The 23,465-nt window shown below is 41.2% G+C and overlaps 1 protein-coding gene across 1 annotated transcript in view; it reads left to right on the top strand.

Annotated features, from left to right (window-relative positions):
* STXBP6 (syntaxin binding protein 6) overlaps positions 1-23,465 on the top strand; it is a 255,078-nt gene that overhangs the window by 74,835 nt on the left and 156,778 nt on the right. The window contains exon 2 of the mRNA XM_004755163.3: positions 11,354-11,542. Coding sequence (XP_004755220.1) covers positions 11,389-11,542 — 154 coding nt within the window. The 5' untranslated portion in view covers positions 11,354-11,388. The remainder of the gene's footprint in view (positions 1-11,353; positions 11,543-23,465) is intronic.

The raw sequence follows: 23,465 nt of genomic DNA, 5'->3' as shown, positions 1-23,465 counted from the left end.
ACCTGAGATTTGAGTCAACAAATATCTGATAGTAAAGGCTCAACTTGTATTTACTGGAGAGTATATTCATTTGTTTCTTTGTTTTGAATGGTTGATTTGTTTGGTCTTTTTTTTTTTTTTAATCTTAATCTATATAACTTCTGTATAAACTTCAGTGTGAATCAAGCCCCTCCTGTAAAAGGAAAACAGTTGAACTATGACCTAAGTCATTGTTACATGACAGAATTTCAACTGAATGAATCTAAAGATCCAGTTGGCTTGATTCAGTGATTGTGAATTAGCCAGCATCCCATCTAGCTATAGATGCTGCCTGGGTGGCTCGGTTAGCTGAGTGGCCAACTCTTGATTTTAGCTCAGGTCCTGAGCTCATGGTCCTAGGATTGAGCTCCCTAGTTGGGCTCATGCTCATTAGGGAGTTTGTTTCAGGATTGTCTCCCTTTGCCCCTCTACCACTCCCCCTACTCACATTGTCTCTGTCTCTCTCTCTCAAATAAATAAGTTGTTTTTTTTTTTTTAAGATTTTATTTATTTATTTGACAGAGAGAAATCACAAGTAGATGGAGAGGCAGGCAGAGAGAGAGAGGGAGGGAAGCAGGCTCCCGGCCGAGCAGAGAGCCCGATGCGGGACTCGATCCCAGGACCCTGAGATCATGACCTGAGCCGAAGGCAGCGGCCTAACCCACTGAGCCACCCAGGCGCCCCCAAATAAATAAGTTATTTAAAAAAGAAAGAAAGTAGTCCCATCAGGCTGTCAAGCAGAAAGAAGGCTAAAAGGAAATCATTAGCAAAAAATGCATTGTTCCGGGGCTCCTGGGTGGCTCAGTGGGTTAATCATCTGCCTTCGCTCAGGTTATGATCTTGGGGTCCTGGGATCCAGCCCTGCATCAGACTCTCCACTCAGCGGGAAGCCTGCTCCCCCCCCCCCTTCTATGCCTGCCTCTCTGCCTACTTGTGATCTCTCTCTCTGTCAAATAAATAAAATCTTAAAAAAAGAAAAGAAAAGAAAAAGAATGTGTTGTTTCAGGCAGATAGTCCCTGTGAAGAGCCAGGGGTGCTGACCAGGTAATTTCTGGTTGCCTTGTTAAGGTTACATTCCTGGGGGATTAAGGCAGCAATTGGGTTAGATACTAAGTCTTGGTTTCCTGATGTGGGGGTTTAGCACAAGTGACTCTGTTGGGGGGCTGCTGTCCCTTTTAAGATCTTCCACTTTCTTTCATGGATGGGCTTAGTGTTTGCCTTGGTCTTCTATGTTCAGTGCAAGTAAAAGAAACCTACTAATTTAGCAAGCAGTGCAGAACATAGCACATGATTAAAATGTTTATTTTCACGTTATCTATCCTCATGCGGCTTTGTCCCTATTTGGATGGAATAGATTTGTCAATTGCCAGTGTGGTCTGCTATAAACAAGGCTCTCCAGGCCAGTATATTGTTTTCTTAGCTTGCCAACTAGCTGTTGGACACCACGGGAATGAGTGCTCAAAAACTGAGACATGTTGACAATTTGAGCTCGTTTTGCTCGTTTCCTTTCCCAGGCCTTTGTTCTTTCTTTGATATGATTAAATGCGTTGTGGATTGACAGTCCTGTCATCATCCAGTGAGTGCATCCCAGCACCCCCTTCCCTGGTGCTTTATTTCTACCCGTTACTGTGGCGTCGGCATATAGGGACTGAAGAACCAATTTAAACTAGCCCTTGGGGTTTAAATTTGTGAATGTTGTGGTTCTCATATAGACTGAATCCCTCAGAGTGGGTGATACTCGTGAACTTTTCACAACACCTTGAAAAATCCTCCAAATGGCATGTTTCTGGCAGGGTGGTGGTTGGTGGTGGTGGTTTTGGCTTTATTATTTGTTAAAGTTGGGATAGAGTGATTGACAAGAGGGTTAACAAGTCCACCCACAATCTAAATAAACTTGTGTAAACCCAGGTCTTGGGGTCTGGGTGTAGAGCAGGGTTTGTTTTCTGAATATTAAACCAGCAAGAATAATGCGCTCACTGAACATACAAACACGGAAAGAGGAGATAAATCTAGTCTAGATTTATAACTGAAGCAGACGTGAGTCACTGGCTTTGGAGGAGCCTGTGAACATGATGTCTCCTGGAACACAAGAAGGGTTAGTATATACAGGAAAAGAAAGCCAACCAAGTCTCATAGTATTTGGAAGGCTGATGGCGGGGGGAAAAAAATCTCCCTCTTCCCTTTTCTTAAGGCGTTAAACTGTATTTTAGGGCTTTTAAAGGTTTTGTACACTTGAAAAGTGTAAGGAAGCCACGACCGAGGCTTCTGTGTATGGTTGTGCTGTTTGTGCACTGCTCCAAAGATGTGTGTGCAGAGGAGCAAATGCAAGCTGGCGTGTGGCTGGTATTCTGTTCACCAGGCCATGGGCCCTAGCATGGAGCTGCACTGTCTCAGAGGAAAGGGGCCATTTTCTTGTCACAGAAATGCCTTCTGGGCCTTGTCAACCTTCACGGCATTTGCTCCTTTTCCTCACAGCTCTTTGGAAGTGGGAATTTACCCAGTCTCACCTTTGGGATTCCCAGCACCATGTCTGGACTGGAGCCAAAAAGAAAGTCAAACCAATAATTAGGTCTCAATAAAATATATTTTTGTATGTCTTCCAATTTGAGGAGAAAGCATTACCTCATAAACAAAATGTTTAAAGGAACACTCTAGTCAGATTATGGTGGAATAAGAAAACTCCCCTGCAGAATTAATTTCTGACCTATTTCCTGGTTTCGAAAAAGAGATAGTCCTATTAACATTTTGGCAAGCTTCTTTCTAGACATTTTTTTATGCATATAAACACACACCTATAATTCATGAGCTCATTTTTGTTTTGTAACTTCTATGTTTTCATTCTGTTCTGGTCATTTTTCTCAGATCTTTGCCATGAATTTTGAGAACTGTGTAATATTCTGTTCGGTGGTGACTATACTATATTTAACCAATGAAGATTGGCTATTGATGGATATTTAGATTGTTTATGATGTTTTGCTCTTAGAAATGAATCTGAAGTAAGCATTCATTTATAATACACACAGATATACATGCTTATGTCATTTTCCCTAGTAGTAGAGTTGCTGGCTCAAGGAGTTATAACTCAATTATTAATTTCTGAGAGAAAAATTTGTATAACTTCCTCATAATCCCTGGACCAATAGGAGTAGGTTAAAAAAAATAGCATAGTTTACCATTCATAAATACACATGCCTAAATGTCCTAATTTATAATCTTTTTTTAAAAAAATATTTTATTTATTTATTTTACAGAGAGAGATCACAAGTAGACAGAGAGGCAGCCAGAGAGAGAGAGAGGGAAGCAGGTTCTCCGCTGAGCAGAGAGCCCGATGTGGGACTCGATCCCAGGACCCTGAGATCATGACCTGAGCCGAAGGCAGTGGCTTAACCCACTGAACCACCCAGGCACCCCCTAATTTACAATCTTACTTTGGGAGATACATTTAGTGGCTATCTTGATCCCACACTTGGAATTGAGTGTGGAAATGTTTTGTAAATCATGTAATGCCATGCAAACCTTAGTGACTCATTACTAGGGCTTCAGAGAGCATCTGCCATGTACTCTCAAAAAATGTTTATGGAGTCTTATTTTATAAATAATTCATTAAATACAGAGGGAAAGCCCCAAAGACATTGGTTCTGAACTGGTGGTATCGCAGAATAAATAAGGAGATCATCAAGAAAACAAGTCAAAGCCCTTGCACCCTAGAGCCCTCTGTGAGCAGGTCCTGGGCACTTCAGATGACATTGATGTACAGTCTTTGTTCAGAATTTGTCCTTTGTGGTATTTCTGTGTCTATCTACAAGTATTTTTCTAACAGAATAGAGGATTTTTAAAGAAGATTTTATTTATTTATTTGACAGACCGAGATCACAAGTAGGCAGAGAGGCAGGCAGGGGGAGGGGAGGAAGCAGGCTCCCTGCTGAGCCAGGACTCTGGGATCATGTGTGAGCTGAAGGCAGAGCCACCCAGGCGCCCCAGAATAGAGGATATTTTTAACTTTTATTCCTATCATTTTTATTTTCCTATTTGGAATTTCTACATCCTTCCAGGATACTTTTAGGGGATTTTATGTTTTTTGGGTTTTTTTTTTCTGTGGAGTTTTTGGTTTTTGTTGTTATTGTCGTTGTTGTTTTTGGGGGGGTTGGTATGACTTACTGATTTAGTTCTGATCTTTGTCAGAGTTCATAAGATGTTGTTTCTTAGTCTTCCATTCCCATATAGTTTCACACCACACAGCCCATTCCACAGACCTTGTTTCTGTCATGAAAAAATGAAGAGTGATGGACATACATTGCAATTTCCCGCTTTGAATGTTATCACAAGATTAAAGTTAACTCTTTTAGTGGTATATCAGACTCCATCTTTATATTCCACTAATACAAATTTTAGTTTAGAGTAGTAATTGAACTACATGGAAAAATTGCCTGGAGGACTGAAATTTTGTCCAATCTGTTTAAATTTTCTGCATGTTTACAAGCGAAAGAGCGAATTTTCATCTTGAACTATCTTATCAAGGAGTGAAGTTGTCTAAGTAGAAATTTTGCATATTAAGAGTCAGTAACTCTTACCTGAGTAAAATTTTATAAAGGAGCTAACTTGACCTCCAATTATCTCATTGGTCTTGATATATGAAACCATAAAAAAATAGATTTTCACTGCATAACACTTTATGTGTTTACTAACTACCAAGTGAAGTTTTTGGATTTGGGAACAAATTGATCATTTTAAGATTATTTTTAGGTTTAATGATTGTGTGATAACATCTGTCTTGTAACATTTAGTGTTCATATACTGTGGATTTTATAGAAAGCAATTTAACATTTCTCCACTTTGGTTTCAGTACTTATAATGTTGACCCATTTCTTGTTGAGGTAATTGTGTTTTTCTGTCAAGACCCGAAACATAGAGAAGAAACAAATACAGTTAAGTGTGAATCATGTTTTTCCTTTAGAATCTTATACTAGGCAGTGTTGAGGGACATTTGGGAACAAGATGGGAGCAGTGCTGGGGCTCTTTTAGGAGGCATCAGGATCACTCAGGCTAGTGATGATGAGACTTCTAACCAGAGGATGTGAGAATGAGAGGGAACTGGGGGAGTCCAGAAAGATTACATCAAATCCACGGGATTTGGTGTTCGGTTACTTATTATGGCGGGGAGTGGGAGATTGTGGTTGGAGGGTTTGAAGGAAAATGCAGAGTCTAGGTTAACTCTCAGTGGAAATGCTCCATTGGCAGCTAGGTAAGTGAATTCAAAGCCAGGAAGGCAGAGGGAGCTGGATGCATGATTACTGTCATCAGATTGAAGTTGTGTGTGTAGCATTTCAAACATGAAGTGGCGGTGAGGAGGAGAACCTTAGTTCTCGCATTTATTTTTTTACCTTCTTTTCTTTTAAGATTTTATTTATTTATGTAACAGAGAGAGAGAGAGACCACAAATAAGCAGAGAGGCAGGCAGAGAGAGAGGGAGGAAGCAGGCTCCCTGCTGATGCAGGCTTGATCCCAGGCTTGATCCCAGGATCCTGAGATCATGACCTGAGCCGAAGGCGGAGGCTTAACCCACTGAGCCACCCAGACACCCCAATTTCTAAGTTATTGGAAGTCACCTCACCAGAGTTCCTGTGTACTAGAGAAAACCAGCTGATTCTCTCCCAAAGTCTCCCGGGCAGGCATCGCTCTCATTGGAGAATCCTAAAACTTGGTATCAGCTTGCTTTGAGTGCATCCACCTTAGAGTCAAGTCATATTCACTGGTTAAAGAAGGTGATGTCTAAAGCCAGGGATTCTGGTTCCTCGTTGACATTGGGAACATAACTGCTGTCCAGTGCAGAATACTTGTATATTGGCATAGCCAGTGCAAAAAATGTGATCAGAAGATTGCATGCTACACATGGCACCCAGACAGGGACATTGCTGAGGTTAGAGCAGTCAGTTTGCCTTGATAATATTAAGCTAAATAGATAACTGTATTTCACCAAAGGTGCTCTTGCAACTCAGGTGAGAAATATTTGAAGCCTGTAGGCCATACCCCCAGTCTGCATGATAGCTGCAAAGGGCAACTATGATTAAGGGCATCTGCAGTTTTTACTTGCTGGAGCCCCTAGCATCCATCCTTATCTCCTGACCACAGAGGACAAGTGCCCATTCCTCTCCTGGAAGGAAAGAACATCTTCCATCTGTACCCTTTACTTATGTACTTCATCTGCTGAATCCTGAGATCATAGGATTTTAAAGTTCCTTCTTTGAAAGTTAATCCCATTTCCTGGTTACTTGTGGGGGTGGAGGGCCCCTACCACAGTAGCCACATACTAACAAAAGTGGATATGGATTAGGTGGCTTACAGCAAGAAGAAGATAGATAGAAATGCCCTGGGAAATATTAAACTAACTGAGATTAGTTTCTACAATTACCCCTTAAGGCAGCCAGATGCTTTGACTTGCAAATCATATTGTAGGTTGGTTTCTTGGATGGAAAAGCTTTGTAATTATAGCCTACAGAAGCTGTAGACCAGGAAGAGAAAAAACTTCCATGGGGTTGTGGGGAAGGAAAACTAATATTCTTTCTACCCTTCTGAGTTTTTAGCTGAGACCCCTATAATAAAAGACAATAATAAGAGAACAACTTAGGGGGCACCTGGGTGGCTCAGTGGGTTAAAGCCTTTGCCTTCAGCTCAGGTCATGATCCCAGGGTCCTGGGATCCAGCCCCGCATCGGGCTTTCTGCTCAGCAGAGAGCCTGCTTCCTCCTCTCTCTCTGGCTGCCTCTCCACGTACTTGTGATCTCTGCCTGTCAAATAAATGAATAAAATCTTAAAAAAAAAAAAAAAAGAGAGAGAGAACAACTTAGCACAGATGCCTCATGGCTACCTGGGAGAGCACGTATCCTTAGGGATACCATGGATACCAGGAAAGAACGAGGAACTCTCTGAAAATCCTTGGAATTCAGGGTTAAAGACCATCCCAATAAGGAAAGGGGAACATGGATGTAGGACTCTTAGGGGATTAGAGTAAATGATTTTTAGAAAAGATTGAGGGCACCCTTAGAAGAACAAATGGGGAATGTGATAGTCTGTGAGAAAATCTGTCCTTGGTGTGGTGTCCTCTTCTAGTCTCCTCTCCTGTGACAAGTGTCCTTCTTCTCTGGTTGATGAAACTCTAGGGTAGGGGATTTACTGAGTTCCTTTTAGAGGATCTGTCTTCAGGCAGATGAGGGGAGTTCAGACAAAGTCTCTGCTCACATTCACTTTTTCCAGATGCCTTCAGTTCAAAATTATCAAAATACTGAAGTGGCATTATTTTGGGGTGACCTATATTGGTGTGGCACATCCTGCTACCGTCAGCACAATGTAGATTAGAGTACATTTGGTCAGTGGCATACCAGTAATGCTGTATTCATCTTGTTTCCTTATAGTGGGGTTCCCAGCCTTGGGCTGGACATTGATTTACCAACAAGAGGTAGGTTTTGATAAAGTCGCTTGCTTGAATCAAGAGAGAAAATCCTGTACATCTCTTCCTGTATTCTTTCCCAAGAATACATTCCTTTCTATCCCCTAGTTCCTCATTAGGTGGTTGGCTTCAAATTAGGTGTCAGGGTGGCTGCATGAGAACCAGTTAGAGAATTGTTTAAAACACAAATTCGGGGCGCCTGGGTGGCTCAGGAGGTTAAAGCGTCTGCCTTCGGCTCAGATCATGATCTCAGGGTCCTGGGATCGAGCCCCGCATCAGGCTCTCTGCTCATCAGGAGGCCCGCTTCCCTTCCTCTCTCTCTTCCTGCCTCTCTGCCTACTTGTGATCTCTGTCAAATGAATAAATAAAACCTTAAAAAAAAAAGTACACACACAAATTCCTGGGAGGTTGGGTGAGCCTGGTGATGGATATTACGAATAGAGCACTGGGTGTGTTGTATAAACAATGAATTCTGGAATAGTGAAAAGAAATTTAAAAAATAAGTAAAAATTAACAAAAAAAACCCCACACAAATTCCACTGTACAGTCCCGTTCCCAGGGTGGTGTTAAAAACATATACACAAGTGCAGTCACATAGGGCTGCTAATATTATTGTCCTGGACAAAAACTTTCGACAATTTCCCATAGAATGCATTTAGTAATCTCCTACTAGTGAGTTTCCTGAGGGTGAAGTCTATAAATTCCTCATCCTGAAAACAATACAGAGCCTTTCATAAAATAGACCATGGATCCATATTTAGAGAGTTTCATACCATGAATGAGGAAGAAGCTTTGGTAAAGTTGAGTTTCTCTTTTGCAAATCCCTTCTGGTATGGATGGCTACATTTACTCAGTTTCTGCAAGCTCAGAGGGTCTTTTATTTTTCATACTCTAGTAGAATTAATTAAAATTTTCCATTTTTAAGAGTTTATTATGATTCATGCACTAGAATAAGAGATTTGCATACACTATTCCATTTAATTCTTTCAATAGTTCCATGAGGTGGGTGAAGATCTCTCCAAGTTGCAGATAGTAAACCAAGGGTCTGGAATTTTAAGAGATTTTACCCAGTCTCATGTAGCTCTTCAGTATTGGCACTGGAATTTGAATCCGGGTTTGTTTTGATTCCAAAACCTGTGCTCAGTGAAGTTACTGGTTTTATTTTTCCTGTTTTTTCGTCATGCTTTGTTTGTTATTTTTGTGCTTGGCTATTAAATATCAGTATATGGAGGGGGGCATCTGGGTTTCACAGTTGGTTAAGCATCCAACTTTTGGTTTTGGCTCAGGTTGTGGTCTCAGGGTCCTGAGACTGAGCCCCCTGTCAGGCTCCACACTTCCTGCAGAATTTACCTGAGATTCTCTCTCCTTCTCTCACTGCCTCTCTCCCAGTGCACTCACACATGTGAACGTGTGTGCACTCTCTCTCTCTAAAATAAATAAGTAAATCTTAAAAACAAAAAATAGTAAAAGGTCATTTCCATTTCTTAACAGTTTCTCAAAAGAAGAGGAGGATTTTCTAAAAGTTTGGTAAAACATGCGTGCTCCTTCTTTTTTCCCCCCTGGCAAATTTTACACAATCACAATCAAATGACAGCTTTTTATTTCTTTAACCACAATTTTAGAAAAATGTGAATCTAGGATAGAAAAGCAAAAGCCATACCACAGTTAGAAAGGCACTGGTCAGAGAATGCCTGGTGAGTTTGGGGATATGACGCGTTGTCTGCATTGCTTCTAGAATGTTGGAAACTGCTGTGCTCCTGCTGGCTTTCTTTCTCACATGTCCCCAAAGGGTGAGAAGTGTGAGAGAGGCCTTGTTTTGCTCTCCTTTTAAAAATGTCCCTATAAATTATAACACCCTCACCCTGCCTAGGAAAGTCACCGGATAAATCATAGTGGGGAGAGTTCTGTTTGCTAACTTCTGGAAAATCACAGAGTGTCAGTTAGTGGTGAGCACACTGAAAGCTGGGCCCCCTACAGTGTTGTCATAATGTTCTCAGCCAGTATGAAGAACCTGGTAGTGATGATAAAATGTCATGATCAGAGCACAAATAGATCTGGCTGTAGAACTCTATAATACGCAGCAGAGATATTGGCAGATATAATAAAAAACAGCACTTTGTATTCTTTATTCTAGGTGCTACTAAGAAAACCTGTTCTATTACAGAATTGAAACCAGGAGAAATTTTTTTTATTTTTATTTACTTATTTATTTCTTTTTAGCCAGAGGAATGCTCTTTTTAAATATATATCTTTCCTATGACAAAGTTCCTAATGGATAGCTATGTTGGGATCATTTGTGAATCTTGCATTAGGAGGGATGATCTTCTGGTTTTCCCTCCTAAAGCAAAACCATTGATGTAGTGGCTTAAGCCTCTGCCTTCAGCTCAGGTTGTGATCCCAGGGTCCTGGGATCAAGCCCCACATCAGGCTCTCTGCTTCGCGGGGAGCCTGCTTCCTCCTCTCTCTCGGCCTGCCTCTCTGCCTACTTGTGATCTCTGTCTGTCAAGTAAATAAATAAAATCTTAAAACAACAACAACAAAAAGCAAACCTTTGATGTAGTCAGTAGTCAACTCCTGGAGAACAGGGACCGTGTCCTAAATAATTCTTTTATCTCTAATACTGAGCCTAGAAATGGCACATAGTAGGTGTTTGCCAGTGGCTCAATTTTGCAGCAGGCTGCCCAGCTCTTTGAGCTGCTGTTACCATGTAGAGCTGTGCTACTGATCCATTTGCAGGCTTTCTGAATATTCTGTATGATCCGCATGGCCAACCCACACACCTGTCTGCCCCTCTAGTTCTGATTTGTTAGTTAAACAAATGGTAGTTACCATTAAGACACAGACTGTGACCAGGATGATGGGGCAGAAAACGTTTACTTGAGTCGCTGCTGAGGTTTTTGAATGAGAAGGTTAAAATTCAGACTGATCTTGAATATAATAGACACAAAGAAGCAGAATTAAGACCATTAGGGAGGTATAACTTCTGAAAAACTAAATATAACATGGGGACTGGATGTATGTGAGTTTGGTAGTGGGGAGACTCATTGTGAGTCAGAAACATACTGCTTTATCTTCTTAATTATTGGGCACACATTGCCAGTTATCCACAAGAGCATGACATGTGGGAACTGCTGGGAAACATTTCCAAAATACTTAGCCTTAGTCAGATTTTTTTTTAGAATTCTGTGTCCACTCTGGGTGAAGAAAAATGTGGAGAATTTGTCAAGGGTCCGGAGCATGGCAGCTATACGCAGAGGACCGTTGGAAAATAGGACCCACTGAAAAAAGGCTAATAAATAAGGATTAATTATTTAGCGTGATCCAGAGCAGCTAACGGGTGATTAAATTAATGGCCTTCTGTTGCATGTAGGGTTATTATGTAGAAGATGATATAATTATTTCCACTGTGAATAGAATTAGGGAAATGGATTTATATTAGAGTTAACGGAGATTTTGAAAGAGCATAAAGAACTTCGTGACTTTAAGGATCGTTGGGTAGTGGAAAGACTTCTCAACTGGAAATGTGAAACCATGTTTCTTACGGCATAGGAGGCATAGGAACGGGGCAGGGGGTGGGTAGTGCTCGCCAGTTACAGTTAGGTACAAATGGGATAGAGATTGACGAACTTTCTAGGTAACATTTTGAGCTGTTTATCTCCGTAGTATTTGGCATTTTCAGTGAGTACCTCAGCATTCCTTTCTTTTTTTATATTTTTCACAGCACAAATGGGAAGACCTTACTTTTCATGATTCTGCAGTGCATTTCAAGCAAGGGAGCGAGTTTAAACAACAAATTGGAAATTACTTCACCTGCAAATCAACTTGCCGCTTACTCTGATAGGAGCCTTACTATATTGTCAGTTCAACTTGCCTTTTCTTTTTTCTTCTTTAGAAAACTCACTGTGTGCCCTCCTCAGTTGTTCTACAATGAGTGCCAAGTCTGCCATCAGCAAGGAAATTTTTGCTCCTCTTGACGAAAGAATGCTGGGAGCTGTCCAAGTCAAGAGGAGGACAAAGAAGAAGATTCCTTTCTTGGCAACCGGGGGTCAAGGAGAATATTTAACATATATCTGCCTGTCAGGTAATGAAAACCAGACAGTGATATTATTAAAACAGCTTCATTTTAAAACATTTAATTCTCAGGTATCCAAGAGGATCATACACCCAGCTTTTGTATACATCTGCTCTCCTAACTCCTGTTTCCAGTTTCTCTGTTTTCTTCTCTGGTCCTTATTTACTAGTGGCACCTCTACTTTTGAGGTTGCTTTGTATGGGAAAGGTTAATGAAGTTCAATTTTAAATGTATTTTCCAGTTCATTGCTAAGGGTTTGACAGACACATTTGTTCGTCCAGACTTTCCTTCCGGAAGACATTGTCAGAAAGTGGGTTCTCCTCTAGGATTTCTTGTCTTAGAATAAGTCCTTGTATTTGGGTAATTGTCATTACTAGCAGCCTGAATTTCATTGGCTTTCTTTTTCTTAACAGTTGCCAGTACTCAGTAATAGTTTGTCTCAAGATAAATATCGACACCTTATGGAATGTGAGAAAGTAGACTCCACTCCCAAATCATTGCTTTGCCTGACAGCTGTTCCTTGTCAGGAAGAGGCATCTGTTCTATTAAGCTTAGAATTTTGTTGGATTATTTTTTCTCCTTCTGCTTGTGATTATAGATGTGTGGGATTTACTGTGGGTTCATACCAAGTTTTTGAGATAAAATTTGGAGAAGTTTTCCATGGAGTTGTGGTGATACTAATCTGAATACTTACCTGGGGCACTTGTAACAAATCGAATAATACGTCTTGTAACTGGCCAATAGAAGAATTAAGCTTACCTTAATTCATCTTTCCTTCCTTCAGTTGTGGCTTGGGAATAAAACTTAATTTTTTGTACCCATTTTTAAATTAAAAAAAAAAAAACAGCATCTGATCTTTATCAGAATTCAGTGTGTAGATAGGTTTGTTCCAGAAAGAACATGTAAAGATTTTTTAAAAAAAAGAAGACTATATAAAGATAATGATAAGACTATATTTTAGTTTATTTCCTTTTTAAGATTTATTTCTTTATTTGACAAAGGGAGAGAGCACAAGCAGGAGGAGCAGCAGAGGGAGGGGTAGAAGCAGGCTCCTCGCTGAGCAGGGGGCCTGACAGGGGGTTTGGGGATCATGACTTGAGCCGAAGGCATATGCTTAACCAACTGAGCCACCCAGGCGCCCCTGTATCTCAGTTTATAATAAAATGACAACATAACCTTTTGGTAAGAATGTTTCTTCAGTGGTTAGGAGAAAGCTTTCATTTAAATGAGTGTGAGAGAATTGACCTTGCAATATTGGTCTTCCTTTCTGAATTCCAAATAAGGATTAGATTAGTAAAATTGGGTTATAATTGGACGACATTTGCATTTCCTTAGCATGCTGGGTAGTGCTTGGCATATAATAGGCCCTTGGTTAGTATCTACCAACTAAGTGAAAGAAAGAAAGCCTTTTCTGATTACCTTCCTAGTATTTTTGTTAATGAGATTCAGGTCTTCAAAACATCTTCGTAGTCTTAAATTTCAAATCTAGAGTTTTGCTAGCACTGATAATGAATAGATGCAGTACAGTAAATTCGTGTGTATGTTTGGGCTGAGCCAAACATGAGCTGAGTAGGGACCCATAGTGATTGTAATTTTATTAATTTCTATTCGGTCTGTGTTTCATGGAGATTTCTTGAAGATGGGTAGTTGAAGAAAAGATGGATGATCTAAGAGTCCCTAGAGTGTTGCCTGGTACGTACCTCTCTAACTGGAAAAGCCGGCCGTCTGTTTGCATGTGAGGCATATGCTGCTGTCAGCCTATTTCTGATCATGAAGTCTGCAAGAGGGAAACAGGGACTCTGCCTGCCTGTCTCAAGAAACAGCAGAACCATATCCCCCTGCCACAGGAGATCCTGACTTGGACTCCTTCAGTAACGGCATTTCCCTTGCGGATTACCCAGACTTTACATTTAAATTCAAAGCTATGAGACTTGCTTTTTCAGAATTCAATTCTGACAGAGGAAAATAGTTTATCCTGATAGCCTTTCTCCTTTTCATGGATCTGAATTGAGGGATGATAGTTGGTAAAGTAGATCTCACATTTAAGCAGATGGTTTAATGGAAGCTGCGTCAGGAGAAGACCAGGCCAACTTTGACTCCCAAGGTTTTTGCAGTTTGATTTTTCTTCTCATTGAGAAGGGAACAGTCCTCTTTATCTTCTCGCTTACGTGAAGCTTAGAGGCGTATCGCTCACATCTCTGATGAGGTGATGTTTTAATCGACAAGTAATTAATTACTCAGATATTTATTAAGTACTTTTTATGTGCCGAGCGCTCTAAGCACGGGCGTATATATGGTTAGGAGAAAAACCCACGAAGCTGACTTTGTTTGAGGGGAAAGGAGCAGCAGGCATTAATCAACTAGTCACTAAAATAAATATGATTATTAACTGCAAAAAGGCTAAAAAGGAAAAAAAAATGCAGTAATGGGAATGTATATGTGAGGAGAATTTGGCCCAGCTCGAAGAAGCCAGAGCTGCGAGTAAAGTAGAGTCTTCCTGGTTCTGAAAAGAGATGGTGTATGTGCCTCAAACATTCCTGGCAGAGGGAAGGGCAGCCTCATTAAAAGACTGTGCTGGATTTTGAGTTGCTCCTTTTCTCCTTCTCGGTTTAAGGATGACTTCTGTGTAGATCCACTCACATAGGCAGGTGCAAAGTGGAAGCAGAGCCCTGGAATGGAAGCGTCCTTCCTGCTATTAGTGTGAACCACCAAGCTTTCTGGGAGGTCAGGCTTTTCTGCTCTTGCAGTTTGCCTAATGAAAACCGGCTCTCCATTCTGAACGGGCAGAATGTGCTCAAATTAGGGCAACGTCTGCAAATAGTATGTAACCACTTTTCAAACAGCAGAAAGAGTTAAATTTTTTTAAGGGAAGACTATCACAGCTTTCAAAGCTTGCCAATATACGCATATAAGCCTGGGTGTTTTATATATCCCGTGTCTTACTGATTTTTGTATGTGTGACCTCTACCCACCCCTCACCCCCCAGTGTCTGGCAGAATTTAAAATCTGTAAGGTTGAGGCCTGTGATCCCAAGAGTTATTATTTTTGGAGAGAATTGCATATCCTCTGGAGGAATCCAGAAAGATGATAGAGCAGGGAAAATAAGATGATCTTTCTTGGGACGCCTGGGTGGCTCAGTTGGTTAAGCAGCTGCTTTTGGCTCAGGTCATGATCCCAGTGTCCTGGGATCAAGTCCCACGTCGGGCTCCTTGCTTGGCGGGGAGCCTACTTCTCCCTCTGCCTCTGCCTGCCATTCTGTCTGCCTGTGCTCGCTCTCGCTCCTCTCTCTCTGACAAATAAATAACCTTATCTCTCATCTGCTCTGTGAGGAAGATAGAAGCTAACCCTCACCTTTATACAAATGAGAAGTTCTCCCAGGTGTCCTTTTTGAGCCCTCAGACAGAAGCAGGTATGTATCATGTAAACCTGTGTATGCATTGATTGGATCTAAATGTCAGTGCCTCCTAAGGGCCTTATGGCACCTGGCACATTGCCAAGTACAGACACACTATCCACTGTGCTTAAACAGAAGATTCTATTTAAATTTGTAGCTTACTACTTATCTGATTATATACTTTAGACTTTGAAATTTAGGACTGTTAACTCCAAGTATAAAGGGAGCCCCACCTACAATAATTTCTACAGTTGGCTGCTCCCTCCGTGATATTTGGCTCTGTAAAACTAAACTGGAAATCTGCTCAGAAGTTAAAAATCAGTTTATTATTAGAGGCCAGTTATCTACTGAACATTCCATAATTTTATACTACATATTTTCCTGATCCTGTTTTAATTCAGTATATGAAGTGTCTAATGCTAGCCTTCACATTCATGAGAGGATTAAAATCTTTCCGTGGCTTTTATTCATTGTCCCCATAAAAAGAAGCATTAAGAATTTTTTTTTTGCATTAAGAAATTTTAATTTTTGTGATTAAATACATTCTTTTACATGTTTTGTTGAAACCAAATCTTAATCTTTCGAAAATGATTTTAGATGGTTAGAGAGCAAAATTTTTTTATTTAAAGAAAGTTCTGAATGGTCTTTGATGAAATAATTTATGTAAATGAATCCCCGCTGAAGGTAGTGATGTGGGATGGGGGCCTAAAACCTGGCAGTACTGCTCTTTATCTCAGTGGCTGCCAATCCTAGGTATTTCTTAGAATTACCCTGAGAACTTTCCAAAATCCAGATCTAGGTGTGCTACTACTGCAGCCCCAGGGGGAGTGGTAAAACTTACTGTGTTTGGAAAGTTATTATGCTCAAGATTCTGAAGCTGAGGTTGAAAAGCTTCACTATGTTGGGAGTTAACACTCTGGGGTGTCTTCTCGGTCCGTCTGACATAACGATACATTCTCAGTACTATATTCTATTCAAAAAATACTTGTTGGTCTCTTTTGTGTTGACTGGCCATGGTCCAAGCTCTGAATTTTTCTGGGCTTCACTTTATTCAGCTGACAAGTTCAGCGGTTTCTTTGGGTTCTGAGTTTGAGGATTCTGAACCTCTTGGAATTTTTATGCCAGATCTTATTCTTATTCCACACATGTCATGGGGGGAGAAGTTCAGGCTGTTAAGTAATAGGAAATGGACACTTAAAGCATTTATGAGGGGTTGAGAGCATTCCTTGTAGGCTGTTATTAGAATTGGAGTAAGCAAAGTTAATTGTCAGCGATCTGGCATATAAAGAAGTTTTCTTTTTTTTTAAAAAAAATATATTTATTTATTTATTTTAGAAAAAGTGAGTGATGGGAGGGCAGGGAGAGAGAGAGAGAGAATCTCAAGCAGACTCCACACTGAGTGCAGAGCCTCAGTGTGGAGACACAGGGCTCAATCTCGCAACCCTGAGATCATGACCTGAGCTGAAATCAAGAGTCTGATGTTGGGCGCCTGGGTGGCTCAGTGGGTTAAGCCACTGCCTTTGGCTCAGGTCATGATCTCAGGGTCCTGGGATCGAGGACCTCTGCTCAGCAGGGAGCCTGCTTCCTCCTCTCTCTCTGCCAGCCTCTCTGCCTGCTTGTGATCTCTCTCTGTCAAATAAATAAAATCTCTAAAAAAAAAAAAAAGAGTCTGATGTTTACCCAACTGAATCACCCAGGGGCTCCTAGAAAGAAATTCTTTTTTATCCACTTTCTAATTCTGACTGGACCTTTTGTAAGGTCTCTAAATATTAGAAGAGCAAGAAAAGAGAAGAATACAAGACAAATGAAATTTGATGTTGCTAGGAATGGTTTATTTAGGAACGGTGAATTAACTTTCCAAAAGTTCTTATCCAGGAAGATGAAAAAATCCACACCAAACTCAGAGGTATGCAAATATATTCACAGGGAAAGAAGAAATATAAAACAACTATAATAATGAAATGTATTTATTTTTCTTTATTTATAGAAGTAGTCCATATTACTGGAACTATGAATCTTTCAGGAAATTATGTAGAAAAAAATAAAAACCCTTTGTTTATATTATTTGTTATAATTCCAGTTAATCCTTGCAACATTCCTATCTGTGAGGTGGTATGTTTTTCATTTCACAGGTGAAGGGGCCAGTGCTCATCAAAGGTCATGACATCCCAGAGTTGCCATTTTGGGAATGACAAACTGGGAAATCCAGCCAGTCCTTATTACCCGACTGCCCGCGCTCGCACCGCCACAGTGCCTCATTTCTTCTGACTTAAGTCATGAAGGGGGTGTGGTATAGAGAGGGCCATGTTTTAACAAGTAGATTCCTCCTTAACCCTTCAAAACTGATAAGACATTGAACAGTTTTGACTTACACTGTATCTTACAATTTCTGAGATTATTGACTAATAGACTCTCCGATGTTTGTAATATGCATCAGAATAAGCCTTTTTGCTCTTTATTAGAGAGATTCGGCTCAGCCTTAAAACTTTAAGCCACTCTAGAAGACGATGCAATAAAAAGTTATTTCTACTGCCTTGGTTATAATTCTTTTTAGATCCTCTCATTTTATAAAAATGCAGTATCCTGTTACACTTAGATGGAGAATTTGGCTCTTTTGTGTATGTGGATAGACACATTTGATGAAAACATTTGTAACAACAATAATCCTTGGTTAGGTGGAGGGTAAAAGAAGAGAGAGTGTTTTCTGAAATGTCTTCTGGCCTAGTAGATCCTGTCACCAGGCGTCATTCATAAATGACCTTCAGTGTAGCTCCTGCCACGCCCCTATCACTGGATTCATTGTGCAATACAGTTAGGTTGGCACCGAGCCCACCTTCGAATTAGTGATAGTAATACTAGTAGTAGTTATGGTATTTATTGAGTTCCTATATCAGGCATGGTTCCTTCTGCTTTATATATATTAACTCATTTAGTCCTTACAGCAGTATTAGGGGGCAGATAACAGTACTGTCTTCACTTTGTAGAAGAGGAAACTGAACATACAAGACTAAATTAATTATCTTGCTCAAGATCATCAGCTTAGGAGTTACCAAACAGGGATTTGAACCGAGGTAGTTTGATTGTAGGTCTGTATCCCCTTAACCACTGTGCTCCCCTCCCACAGAAGAATTTTATGAGCAAGAATTTCCCAAACTAAATCTCTTTTCTGTCCCTCCTTACACAACTTGAGAGAGAATCATGTCTTGGTATTACTCTGACTTCCTACATGTTTAGGCCTTGGTTGGTTTCGGCTGGATGGTGACCATCCTGTGCATCAATAACTGTTAAGAAAGCATATCAGAATGATAATGGATGTGTTTGACTCTTAGAGAAAATCCGGAGAGGTTCCTGACAGGAACACTGCCGTGTGTGAACTTGTTTTGTTCAGTTATATAACAGAAAAAAAGTGGATGTCTGAACATTTTTTTTTTAGAGCCTCTTTGGTGGTTCTAGAGCTCTTCCTGTGAAAACCGGTGGTAATAATATTTATGTCTCCTAAAGCCTTGTGAATAGGACATTCCAAAAATGGATAACTAAGCCTTTAATAGGTATTATCTCATGTAATCCTCACAATGGTCTTGTGATGTGGCTTCTGCAGACAAACCAGCCAAGGCTTCAAGTGGGTGAGTGCATGATGGTGCAAGGGACCCTGCCGCTGGAGAGCAGCAGGGCAGGACGGGGTGGGACGCACGGCTGTGCCCATCTTCATCCCAAGTGTGCAGCTTTTTCATTTTTTTCCAGGACAGGGCTCAGTCTGAGAAACAAAACTCTCCCCTTCCTTAAAAACAATGTGGCAGCATTCCTTGAGCAGAGCGTTTTAATCTCTGAAGGTTTAGAGGATATGCTGTCAACCACTTGAGCTTTTCTAGTGGTTTAGCACGCCAACGGAGTTTTCTTTTTCCATTCTCTCATGTATGCGCTCCAGTACTAAAGCCAGATGGAAACAAGGGAAAACTCTTGACAGAGGCTGGTGCCAAAACATTTCATTTAAAAAGGAAACTCCATCTGTGTGCTCTTCTACCACACAGTCCACTGTTAAGAGCAGCCATCTCACAGCGGATTCACTTATGTTCGCTTTGATTAACGTTGACTTGATGGCAAAGGTAAGAGCAAGCGTTGGATAGGGCGATCGCAGACTGAGGCAGCTCTCCTCCTGGAACTTGGCCAGCAAGCCGCTTTGTACCTGGCAGCAGCTGCCGACCAGGAGGTCAGGGTCTAAATCCATGCACCTGCACTCTTCGGTGGTGGTGGTCGTCTAAGTTGCCATGTGTAGGAGTTGGTGCTCTTGGCGGTTTCCGTTTGTCAGTCGTGTAGTCAGAGGTGCTCAAGGATGCTGGCGGTCACTCCTGCTCCCTGCTTGCTTCTAGCCCAGCTGGACAGAACACAGGCTTCAGGGTGAGACTGACTTAGGGGGAAATCCTGGCTATAGTAACTCTTTGAGACTCAGTTTTCTCATCCGTAAAATGGAAATAATATCTGTATCCCCCAAGGATTTCTTAAAGATGAACTGAACTCTGGGTGTAAATAAGGCCTGATACATAAGAGGCCTCCAGCTTTATGAGCAACGTTATTATCTTGTCACTAAATGGGGCACCCACTGGTTCCTGCTATACAAAAGTAATTCATCTGCAGTTTTTTTTTTTAGAAAACACGCTAATATACGTCTGTGAGAGGTTTCTGTGACACACAGAAGGCAGAACCGCAGGAAAGCCCAGGTTTGTCTTGGCAGTTTCCCCCTTCCCCTTCCATACTTTTTTTTCCCCTTCCCTTTGAAGCTTGCTTTCCCCTCCCCTCTTTGTCCCATCCGTGCCAGGGAGCTCACGGTCATTCTGGCTCCCAATTTCTAAATCAAGCTCCTCTTAATTCTCTATGTTCCAAAATGACTCTGCACCAACCCCCGTCAAACTAGAAATGGAGTGGGTGTGGTGGGGGGGGGGAATGCATATCACACTTACGTTTCTGAAAGCCTGAAGACTTCCTGTCTGATTTCATGGGTGTTTGTGCCTTACTGGTACACTGGAGGCTGAAGTTGTCGTGTTTAGGCCTCTTTATCCAATTTCGTGGGGAGTTAGAACTGGCTTGGTTGGTGGAGTTCCTGTCCCTGAAATGGGAGATGTTATTTTCCTACACCTATCTTCATGGGATCAAAAGAAAAAATGGAAACAAAATAAATCAAAACATTCTCTGGGGTCAGTCAAGTGCACTTTAAGCAAACAGCAGAAGTGGGAGAGGCTGGTACAAACGCCTGTGGACCCAGCTTTTAAGCCCAGATCAGGTTCTTATTTGCCCAAGTCTTTCCTGTTACCCTTCCTTTAAAGAGAGAACAAGTATGAATGATATTCATCTCCCAGAATCCATCCCAGTTATAGTCGTGCTGCACCATATGCAGAATTTTCCACAAGAAACTATAAATAACCCCAAGGACAGTGAGTTTTCCAGGTTGTCCAGTACCGTGAAGAATAAATGACCAGTTGGTCACCATGCTCCAAGCTTGAGCACATCTGTCGTATTTGTAATAGCACTTAGCCCTGCTGGATGTTTGTCAGTTTACTTTCTGTTTATGTCCCCAGACTGCCAGCCCCTGGAGGGTCGGAACCAGGCTGTAGATGCCTCTCTGTCCCCGGTGGAATGGTTGAAGTGCCTGGCGGGGGATGGAGAGGGAATCAGGCAATATTCCATTCTTCTGAGACTGCACCATGGACACACTTTCTGGGGAGGAGCTCCAGGCTGCGAACTCACATATTGGCTCGGCATTCTACCAACAGGAGCTGCTGTGGCCCTTTTTGGTTTTTTCTTGCTTTTGTTCACACTAAGATGCTGCCAGTTGATCTTGTTTCTTCTTGGAATTCATCAGGTTACTGAGCAGTTATTATTCTGCCTATAGGCCCAGTTACTAGGCAGAAAAGCACGGATTTCCCTGATTTATTCAGGCTTTTACAATCATCCAAAATGAGCAATTTATAAATGCTTCCATTGTAACATACGGTGGGGAAGCTGTTATCTCAATTTGTGAAGTACCTGACTGTTTCTCCTGAAGAAATTCATATTAGGGAGGAATAAATGACCATTTAATAGCATTGAATATATCAAAACTTCTCCTGAATACTCTTTCCCCATAGGAATTGATTTCAGTTCTATATTTCCTTAAAAAGGGCTTTCAGGGGGAAAATGGAAACTCTGGTTTTATTGAAACTCTCTCTGAGAATATTCATACTGCCCTCCCCACACACATACAATTTAACTCAAATTGTTTTTCATCCACCACACGTGGATCCCACGTGGCTTAGGTTATAGACCCCGTGCCCAACTGCATTTTGATGTCTGTATTCAGTTTCACAAATTATGCTGCTCTCAGAAGTCTACAGGGTTGGGTGGGGAGCACACCTGGCAGGTGGGTCGGAGATGGCAAGCCTTGGTGCCTTGAGACCTGAATGCTCATTTTCGTAAAAGGAAGCAATAGAGTTGAGAATGGCCCTCTCTGGTTTCCAGCTAAGACAAGCAAGTAGCAGTTCTGTAAGTGTGTTTCTCTGGTCAGAATCCTTTCCATCTTGCAGGTAAGTAGGAATCAACTGTGTCTGGGGACCCATGACTGTTTAAGTATATTTCTCCCAGTATATGTACATGTGTCATCAGTAACATAGAAAGTGTCACTGACAGAAAGAACGAACAACAGTAGGAAAAATCATGTAAAAGTCTGATTTGGCTTTTCAGTTTCTTATTTTTTAGTACTCTTCCCCTATCTAATAGTCTGTTTTGTCCTCTCTTTTTCATTTAACATAGTAACAAAATTTTTTATTATATACTCTTTGTAAAGGTAATTTTAATGGATTTTTGAGTACCACAGAGCATTTATCCATTTATCTGCTGCTGGATATTGTTGGTTTTTTTTTCAATGTTCACAGTGAGAAATCAGGAACTTGGTCTCCCTCGACCCCGCCCTTTTGTTGTTGTTGTTAATACCCATTTTACTTCAAGAGAGAACATTGAGAACCATACAGGTTACTTGTTAAAGGAAAGTGCGCACTTGCCAGTGAATGGTGGGTGAGAGGGGAACCTCAGCTCCGTGCTCTCTGTTCAGGGCTCTTCTGTGGACCAGTGGGAGCTTATTTCAAAACCCAGGGGACGCCTGGGTGGCTCAGTGGGTTAGGCCACTGCTTTCGGCTCAGGTCATGATCCCAGGGTCCTGGGATTGAGTCCCGCATCAGGCTCCTTGCTCAGCAGGGAGCCTGCCTCTCTCTCCGCCTCTGCCTGCCTCTCTGCCTGCTTGCGTGCTTTCTCTCTCTCTCTCTTTCTGACAAATAAATAAAATCTTTTTTAGAAAACAAAACAAACAAGCAAAAAAAACCCATGTCTGCCAGAACTGTTTAGAAGTAAAATATCATATTACGCTTCGTGTGCTTCATGGCCAGTTAACCATCCCCATGATTCTTAACAACGTTCTAGATCAAGTTCTCCTTGAGATACCACATTCTAGATCAAGTTCTCTTTGAGGTATATGTGATGCGTGCTTCTGTAAGGGTTAGGGCAGTATTTCATTTCCCTATGCATTTGCAGATGTGTGTGTGTGTGCGTGAGTAGAAAGAGGAAGGGGGTCTATGTCTTACCTAGAGTCAACCCTTATGCTCCTCAAAAAAGAGGCAGTTCTTCATCTTTTCAGTCTGTTCACCTACAGATTCGTTAGACGTCTTCTATTATATTGTTGTCAGATGAGGAATGGGGAAAGTGGTAAATGTCAACCAAACATATGCATACTGTTTTTCTAGGTCAGTGCATTTAATTAGTGATTCACATCTGGCATTTTATCAGATCCAACATTTGGACCTACTGAGCAAATAGGCTGAGGGAAATTAACTTCTTAGGAAGTTCCTTTTAGAACTCTGGAATTTTATATCTAGAAGAATCTTCAGTCATTGCCAAATCAAACACCAATGTTCACGTGAAAACATGAGGCCCACAGCGGGTGGATGGGTTGCTTGATGTCCTAGAGCAGCTATGGTAGGGCAAAGGAAGGAAAACAACATGTTCAAATCTTCTTGCCAGTTTGGTTTTTGACCTTGGGACCAACTCTGATTGAAGTGGGTTAGATGAGAGAGATGGGATTAGTGGTTAAGCTGAATTTGAGGCTAGACCTCCATGCTCTTCCTTTCCACGTGTCTCTGTAGGAGCAACTTGTACCACTCACTCCTGGGAAGAGCTTGGCTGCTAATCATGCAAGTGACTATGTCTCTCCTAGTGTTTGAATGTTCTAAGAAACTGGGCATGAGCTCCACTGTATAGGCTAAGTGTTTACTCATATGCCCCTTCTCTGTTACTTCCTATGGGCATGCAAATCCATGAAGTGGAGAGTGCCTAGTGAGAGTGTTTGAGGGGAAAGGCCAAAGTGCCATTCTAAATACACTGTACTACCTGATCTACTAGGTTAAGAGACAAAAACAATACAATTCTTATTGAAAATGTAATTGTTTTCTAATTTATATATTCATGCATGCTTTATAATCACCATAATATTCTAGACCAGTAGTCCAAGTGTTTAATTTA

Source organism: Mustela putorius, unplaced genomic scaffold (genome assembly GCF_011764305.1).
Source record: "Mustela putorius furo isolate JIRA1106 unplaced genomic scaffold, ASM1176430v1.1 tig00003898_pilon_pilon_pilon, whole genome shotgun sequence".
NCBI lineage: Eukaryota > Metazoa > Chordata > Mammalia > Carnivora > Mustelidae > Mustela > Mustela putorius.
This window is presented reverse-complemented; position numbering and strand designations above follow the sequence as displayed.